Raw genomic sequence first — 8,589 nt, 5'->3', positions numbered from 1 at the left:
TGTATTTTCTATCTCTTTGAAGATTTCACCAGCTAAGGTAGCTCCTGTGATGCCCAGTTCCACTTTGTGGGACTCTCCTACAAGAATTTTCATTATTAGTGAGAAACAAGTGCTTTTCAGCAAAATGCCACCAATCTGAGGGATAAACCACCTGAAAGTTCAGCTTTTGGGGTAACCCCTTCAATTACCTCAATCCAAATATTGAGGTATTTGATTTCCATGGCAAAATCAGCAATGCCAAATTGATCTCTCCTTTTGGATTCCCTGGATGTCAGGAGATCAGGGAAGAAAAAAAAGAAAAAAAAAAAAAGTAGAACTCCTGGGCTGAGGTAAAACTATTTACTAAGAGAAAAGTAAAAGGAAAGTAGTTATGACTATGTATATAAGTGTGTATGTGAATGCATAAAACAAGTGATGCACAAGCAATGCTCACCACCTCCCCTGAGCAGCAGCAGAGTGAGATGAGCCCCCAGCCCTTCAGAACTCTCTCTGCATGACGTCACACGGTATGGAATCTCCCTGTGGGCAATGTAAGTCACCTGTCCTAATTCTGTTCCCTCCCAGCTCCTTGGGCCCTTTGCCGAGAGTGGCGTTGGCTCTGTACAGCACTGCTTAGCAGCAGCTGTAAACACTGGTGTGTTATCAGCATTGTTTTTCTCCTGGACCCAAAACAGAGCATCATACCAGACACTGAAGAAAGCAATTTCATCCAATCTCCTTGTTCCCTGCACCCTCTTGCTCCTGGTTTTCTTTATAATCATTACGATAGAGCAGCTCCTGCTCTGTGCTCAGGTCATGCTACTCGCCACCAGGTTAAAAGGTCCATTAGCACTTTTCTCTCTTTGAGAAATGCTAATAAACAAGTTGCTCCTTGGTCTTCATTTGCTAAGACCTTAATGGCTGATCTTTCTCCAGCGTATGCTGCAGGTAAATTGTGCAAAGCAGATGAGTAGCACAGACCAGGATGCTTCTGCTTTGCAACAGCCATGCAGACAAGATCCTGCCGAAGATGGTGATGGCAAGAGCATGGGAAGAGCACAGAGGATGAGGAACTTTGTATTCATACTTTTGTTGTAAGCAGCATGATCATGGAACAGCCTCAGGGCTCGGTGCTTTGAGCATCCCTGCATGGTGCACACGGGGGGCTGGAGGATGGATGCCAGCAAGCAGAGAGGAGACGGCTGCTTCCATCAGCTGCTGCCCTGCCTTAGCACAGCTGTCCATCTGGGTGACAGTCATGCAGCACCACGCTCTGGCTTACTCACTGATGTGAACCACTGACTTCAGCAGTTTCTGATCCTAGCACTCAATTTTACTGGCCAGCATCGCTTGGTCTTGACTGGCAAAGCTCCTGTATTTGTAAGATCCAGGCTGCTACGGGCTGGCGTTCATTGCTGAAGAAGGAGAGTTGTTCTACTACCACCCCTCGATCCTGAGCCCACAGACATGTTGCATCTCTTCCTCAATAACCTGAGGTATCATGGGCATACTGAGCTAGAAATAATTCACCTTTATGTTGTCAATCCAGATCTACCTCAGCCATTTCAATCCTAGCAGCCTGATCCACCTGCTGGTTGTTGTGATGTTCTTCAGTGGCACGACTCTTGGGTACATGAGCATCTGTGTGATGTACCTTTACAACCATGTTCTCTATCAGGGCAGCAAGATCTTTCCACAGTGCAGTGGCCCAGATGGGTTTGCCTCTGTGCTGCCAGTTCTGCTTCCATAGCTGTAACTGCACTTATAGGGGCATTTGCCACCATCCAGGACCCAGCATAGAGGCAGAGCACTGCTACTTCTCTCATTCAGCAATGTCTAAAGCCAGCTGGATGGCCTTCATTTCTGCAAATTGACTCGATTCACCTTCTCCTTCAGTAGCTTCTGCAGCTTATTGCGTAGGACTCCATACAGCAGCCTTCCACTCCAATGTTTTTCCACCGTTTGACAGGACCCATCAGTGAACAGGGCATGTTTCTTCTCATTTTCTGGCAGTTCATTGTATTCTAGAGAATCTTCAGCACGTATCACCTCCTGTTCTGGTGATACTCCAAAATCTTTGCCTTTGGGCTGTCCATAATCATTTCTAAGCTTCCTGGATGACTGAGATTCCCTATTCAAGTCCATTACGTATAATCAGTGCAAACCAACTTACTCTACATAGGATAAATTGCACATTTCTATGATTCTGTTGTGTAATTCAGCATTTGTGATCAGAGGGCTGGCAGAGCTGCTCCAGGTGACCCACGAGCTCCATCACTACCTGTTTCCATAGCAATGCTCAGCTTCACACCCCACTGTGTTTTGGCAGGAGCTTGGGTCAACTGTAGCACCCCAGACCACTGATGATCACTTGCAGGCAGCCCCCATTAACATTGCACATGGGAGGTATGAGCTAAGAGTGACATGGAAACAGCTCACAGCCCTGAAATGAGCGTGAGGAATACCAAAAGGAGAACATGCAGACAGGAAGTTTCAAGCCCACCCAGCCCTTCCCTGGTCAGGAGACAGGTTTGTATGTCTGTGGCCTCAAATAGAGCAGAGAGCAAGCTCTTGGCAGAGGTGGGTGTTTCTCTTCTGGCAGGTGCTGCTCATTGCCACAGCAGTGCCGAACAGCAGCCTGCTCTCCTTGTGGGGGATTCAGCCTTGCTCTGCTCTCAGCTCCTCAAGAGCTGCAGGATGTGCTCTCCTTGTGCCCTCCACAGCCAAGCAGGGCAGGGCACAGCAGGGCCTCCTGCATGCAGAGGATGCAGAAATAGCAAAAGCCATTTTCAGTCACTCCCAGTAGCAGCACGTAAGTGGTTCTGAGAAATACAGAGACATCTGCAGCTTTAGCATCTCTAGGTGACTCCTGGGCCTTGCCGCCATCCAGGCGAAGCTCACTGCCTCTGTGCGCCCAAAGCACGCACAGATTGCAGCTCTTATTTCAGAAAAGCAAGGGGTAGCTTTAAAATCCAGGATTTAACTTTCCCAACTTTCACAGTGCCATGCCCCAAATTTAAACCCAAGATCTTTCACAGCTGAACCAAGCACACTGTCTGCAAGCCAAAAGATTGTTTTCTAAGGAAATCAGAATGACAACAGTTAGGCAGGCAAAATGCACGAGCCATTCATTTTCTCAGTACTACAGGGGCTAAACTTTACTTCTTTGCAAACAAATTGGAAGGACTAGGACCACTCTCCCCAAGACATGGACTGAAGCTGTAAATGAAAAGACATTTCCTTCTGAATCAGTCTTTGAAATCCCCTCCCAGGATGTGAACTGCACAGAAAACACCGTAACTGAAATTGCAGAGGACAGTCCTGCACTGTTGCTGCTATGAACCTTAGAATAGAGAAGAGTATTTCTCTTTCTGTGAGGTCCTCACGAGCCTGCTGAGATGGAGCTGTGGTTTTGCCTCTTTAAAGAATTTACTGGAATCACAGCTCTAAATCCTGCACCTTGCACACAGAGCCAAGACAGTAAAGTTGGACAAAATTGCCAGGAACCATTTGACTAAAAATACCACACAGTATCACTTAGTTACCTCATCAACTAAAGAAACACTGGCTGGAAATCCATGCCAGCCGGTCAGAGCCCTGAGAAAGCTTTTGTGCTCCCAAAGGTGTAGCAGAACTAGCAGAAAACCTGAGCTGAAAATCATTAGCTTGGGGAAGAAATGATGCAGCAGGAGGGCAGGAGCGCACAGATGTACCTTTAGGAACTTCAGGTGTGCTTAGGAAGCAGTTCAAGAGCCAAACCGATGTCCTGTGTGGCTTCAGGGAGCAGAGCCAAAGCTGCGGGTCAACTTTAGCTGCAAGACTGTGATGTGGAGGATAGGCACGAGCAAAGTGTTTGCTGTTGGAAGGAAAATCCCTTTGTTCCAAGCAGAAAAACGCTCGTTTGTGCTACTGTGTGAGGAGATGAAAGTTTGGAGGTAAATGAATCATACAGCACTGACAGAACGTCTGCAAACAGCCGTGCTGAGACCTGCAGGCCGAGCACTGCGGGCAGATCCCCAGGGCTGTGATAGTGGGGGAAACAGAGAAGAACGTTGGCAGTAAGAATAAAGGGAGACAGTGTTTGGAAAGCAAAGCTCTGAGAGAGATAAGGTTCGTCTTCGGAAGCGAGGAAGAAAAGGAATATTGATGGTTGGGACTGTTTACGGCGGGGCTCCGATGGCGACAGCAAAACGCAGCGCCCCGCTTTGAAGCGGACAGAACGGCGCAGAGCCGCCGCCACAGCGACCCCGCTAAGCCCCGCCCCCAGCGAGGAACAGCCTCACTGGGTACCTCCGCTCACGTGACGGCGGACGTCCGCCGGGTCGCCTTTCGCTCCTCATTGGTTCGTCCTCCGCTCCTCATTGGTTCGTTCTCATCACGTGGCGAGGGAGGACGTCGGAGCCGCTGCGCTCCTATTGGCGGCCGGCGGAGTTCCGGGGCGGGGCGCGGCACGCGGATGTGGAGGCTGGCGCGGACGCTGTGGCGCGGCCTGGCGTGGAGTGCGGGCACGGCCATGGCCGAGGGACCCTCGGCGGCGCGGAGGCCTAAGGGTGTCCCGCGGCACCTATGGGCCCGCGAGCGGCGGCGCAGCGCGGGCACGGGCCTGTCGGGGCCCAACACCGTGTACGTGCAGGTGGTGGCGGCCGGCAGCCGCGACGCGGGCGCCTCCGTCTACGTCTTCTCCGAGTTCAACCGGTGAGTGCGGGGACGGGGCTGCCGGGACGGGGCTGCCGGCCCGTGCTGATCCCCGTGTCCCTCAGGTACCTGTTCAACTGCGGCGAGGGGACGCAGAGAGCCATGCAGGAGCACAAGTGAGTAGTGAGGGGAGCCGCTGGGGGACGTCCCGGGCTGCGCCGGCCCCGGCTTACCGCCCCGACCCGCTCTGTCCCCAGGCTGAAGATCTCGCACCTGGATAGCATCTTCCTCAGCAGGGTGGCCTGGGCCAACGTCGGTGGGCTGCCTGGTGAGTGGGTCCTGTGCCTGGATCCGGCCGCAGGGGCGGGGCTCGGCTCTGCCCGCAGCCTCTCGGGGCCTTTAGGGGTTCTTTAGCTGCGGTGTGGCATCGCCTCAGGGTGCGGGGCAGGGTGCTGCTTGTCTGTGCACGTGGCTTTGTGGGCCCAAAGCCTGCAGGAGATGCTGGTGCTGCTGGCACTGAGAGCTTTGTGGATCTGAGTTAAAAAGACCTCTTCCTGATGCTTTCTGTGTCTGCAGAGATGAGCAACTTGTTGAAACCACCACAAAGCTGAGGCAAAATTGAGATTGAGATTTCAGGTCTGGTCTTCCATGAGAAGGTCTGAGAGTGAGGGGGACCTTCCCAGCAAGATCCATCACCTCTTTGTTTGGCTGTGATGAAGTTGTTTCTGTGCTTTGTTTTAGGTATGATCCTTACGTTAAAGGCTATGGGGCTTCAAAGGTGTGTCTTTCTAGGGCCGCCAAAGCTGGTAAGTAGTGGAAGGTTGCAGAGAGGGGATGGGAAAGCATGAAATATTGGTACTTACCTTTCAATTGGGAGAGCTGGTGTCAAGGCCTCTCACTATAAGAAAGACATTGAGGCCATGGAGCATGTCTAGGGAAGGGCAGTGAACTCATGAGCAGAAGTCTAATGAAGAGTGGCTGGGGGAACTGGGATTATTTAGATTATTACAAAAAGGAGGCTCAGGGGTTATCTTATAGCTCTCTACAACTACTCGAAGAGAGGTTGTGGTAAGATGGAGATTGACCTGCTCTCCTGTGTAGTTAATGATAAGACAAGAGGAAATGGCTCAAGTTGTACCAAGGGAAATTCAGGTTGGATATTAGGAAAAATTTCTTCTCTGAAAGAGTGGTTGGGCACTGGAATGGGCTGCTCAGGGAGGCGGTGGAGTCACCATCCCTGGAGGTGTTCAAGAAATGCTCAGATGTTGTTCTGAGGGATGTGGTTTAGTGGGAAAATATTGGTGGTAGGTGGATGGTTGGACTGGGTGATCTTGGAGGTCTCTTCCGACCTTGATGATTCTATGACTCGAAGGCAGTGGATCATCTGAGTCTGAGATGCTATTCTGGGACAGCACCAACCCGAAGGCTGTGCCAGAGAGGTTGGGTTTCAAAAGCAAATCTGTTACATACAAGGCAGCATCACACTTCTACTTCAAACTGCCTTATCAGTCAGTTTTAGAAAACAAGGGGAGTTCTTCTGACTGTTTTTCTTCCCCACATTTTAATAGAAGCTTGGTATCTGAAAACCTGCTTAAGGCAATTCTTAACAGTCTAATGCCATATCTAGGCTTACATTTCTGTTCCTCACTGTCATTTAATTTCCTTGTAGTATCTGCTAATGGTCATTCAAGGGATGGGAGGCACTGCTATTCATTTTCGTTTCTTTCTGTGAATGGGTGATGCCTGCTGGGGGTGGCATACCTGCCCACTGCTTTCTGGCTGTGCGCCGCCCAATTTCTTGACGAGATAATGAGCTTCTGATTTCATGGAAGTAAAGTATAGCTTCTGAAAGTGTTGGTTTGCACTGCTGAGGGGCAGTTCATTGACTCACTTTTTTTTTTTTCCCCCAGCAAAACTACTTGAAAGCTATTCGTCTCTTTCCTGGACCCCTAAAAAGAATGGATTTAGGTATGTATGTTAGGGGTATGCAGCCAATATAAAGTTGTAAATTGTTGGTTTCAACTGTATCCAAAGTTAGGCACTACCAACATCAGAATAAGTAACTCGGGTTTGGGTCCCTTTAAATCCATCCCAAGAACTGTCTGGGAGAAAAGTAGTGTTTCCAGGTCTGGTTGTGGCAGGCAGCTGCCAGTCTGCCCAAGTAGTATATGGGACTCAGCTTCAAAGCACTGTTAAGGAAGCTTGCTTCTGGAGATTGCCAGTGAACTTGCTTACCATGGTGTTATGAACTCTGTTTTGAGGGCAGTGGGCTTCCAAGAGTTTAATTATTCTTTGATCCTTGCTGTGGGGCAGAAAAATGGAAGGGGGTTGGTCATTCCGTTTTTTTTTTTTCTTTTCCTGAGAGAGGAAAAGATGTTTTCCTGGTAGTAATTCTTGTAGCCTATGAATGTTTTATGAACTTCTTAATGCCTGTTTTTGTCCTCTTCCCAGCTGTGCAGTTGCACACAGAGCCAGAGTACAAGGATGAGACAATGACAGTCCACCAAATACCTCTAATAGGTGAGCGTGTGATGCAGTAGTTAAACAGGAGAAGCGCTTGTTCATTAATTTTGCTTAAGGTGATTAAAGGAGCAGCTTCTGTTTGCAAGCCTGAGTAAGCAGAGGTTCAAGAATTTGCATGTTTTTCTCAGCAGTAGGATCTCTCAAAGAAATGAGACATGCTCAGTCAGCTTTCATTTGTTCTTTTAGTAGTGGGTGTAGAATGATGTGTGTAACAGGGCTGAATTTTGGCTTAATAAAGCTGAGTATTCCTGCTGCTGAAAGTTGCAATACTTCAAGAACGGGCATAGCTTTCATAGAGTCTAGCTATTCTGAGGGAACCTGGAGGATTTAGATGACAGGTGGCACCTGAAGACCAAGTCAGACTGGTGGAAGGGTGCTGTATGTTGGTGCGGTTGGAATGCTAATGTCACAGAAGAGGAAATGCTGCTCTTGCTTTTCTTGTTTGTCCACTTTGCTTGAGAGGTTTTTGCCTGTTTTTCTTGGATTTGGAACAGGAAAACCATTAGCTGCTGAAAGTACATTTCCTCAGAGTCCTGGATTATCAGCCCAAGATGGAAGTAGCTCAGAAAGTGACACAGAGCCTGGATCCCCAAGAGCTGCGCAGCAGAGCTTGGATGAGAGCAAGGAGAAAGGAAGCCCAAAGAAAACAGGTGAAAACAATGGAACTTTTAATGTGCTTGAAATGAAACCAGAATAAGGATGTTTTTTGTTTTTTTTTTTGTCCTCTAAGCTGTTTGTCTGATGCAAGTGAGATCTGTACAGGAGCTCAGCTGAAGGATGGCGTGGAGCACAGTGAGGTCTAGTACTTCAAAACTTAAAGCAAAACTAAGAAGGCCTAAACACAGGACATGATTCCTGTGTGGAGTTGTGATTAGGCCTTGTATTGATTTGCTCCTGTCTGGAGTGGGTTCTTCAGCCTTTGTAACGTGAATATGAATGGATGCTGATCAATGTTCAGACAAGGGTTTTAGGACACTTTGTTGATGGGCTGCAGGTTGGCTGGATGATGTTGCTTCACTAATGCTTTATAAAAATTCATCTTGGCTTAAGGGAAAGTGATATTCAGTGAAGACAGTCAGTAATTTTTCTTTCTGTTGCAGATGATGAACAGAAGCATGAGAGCAGGCATCCTGATCTGGTCATGGCATTCCTTTGTAAAGTAAGCTGGCACACAAAGATACCTTGTTCAGTACTTCATCTTGCTAGTTGGATTTATTTGTAAATAGTGTTTTCAAGCAAAAATTTAGAAGCTTTATAGCCCTACTTTCAAAAAGGCAGCAGTAGTAGGAATAGAAGCCAGTTAAAGCTGGAAGGTTTTTTCTAGGCAGCCAGTTAAGAGTAGACATGTTCCATTTTTTCAGTGTGTTTATACTATAGAAGTCTCTCCTGCCTATATTACAAAAGAAGAGAGAGAGAGAGAGAGAGAGAGAGAGAGAGAGAGAGAGAGAGAGA

General features: G+C 48.4%; 1 protein-coding gene across 1 annotated transcript in view; it reads left to right on the top strand.

Annotated features, from left to right (window-relative positions):
* The first annotated feature begins 4,435 nt into the window (after positions 1 to 4,435).
* The window catches only part of ELAC2 (elaC ribonuclease Z 2), a 13,823-nt gene continuing 9,669 nt past the window's right edge, over positions 4,436 to 8,589 (top strand). The window contains exons 1-8 of the mRNA XM_042883937.1: positions 4,436 to 4,674; positions 4,740 to 4,790; positions 4,872 to 4,942; positions 5,356 to 5,420; positions 6,525 to 6,582; positions 7,066 to 7,134; positions 7,632 to 7,787; positions 8,238 to 8,296. Coding sequence (XP_042739871.1) covers positions 4,436 to 4,674; positions 4,740 to 4,790; positions 4,872 to 4,942; positions 5,356 to 5,420; positions 6,525 to 6,582; positions 7,066 to 7,134; positions 7,632 to 7,787; positions 8,238 to 8,296 — 768 coding nt within the window. The remainder of the gene's footprint in view (positions 4,675 to 4,739; positions 4,791 to 4,871; positions 4,943 to 5,355; positions 5,421 to 6,524; positions 6,583 to 7,065; positions 7,135 to 7,631; positions 7,788 to 8,237; positions 8,297 to 8,589) is intronic.

Source organism: Lagopus leucura, unplaced genomic scaffold, assembly GCF_019238085.1.
Source record: "Lagopus leucura isolate 7727_CA_CO unplaced genomic scaffold, USGS_WTPT01 Super-Scaffold_100040, whole genome shotgun sequence".
NCBI lineage: Eukaryota > Metazoa > Chordata > Aves > Galliformes > Phasianidae > Lagopus > Lagopus leucura.
This window is presented reverse-complemented; position numbering and strand designations above follow the sequence as displayed.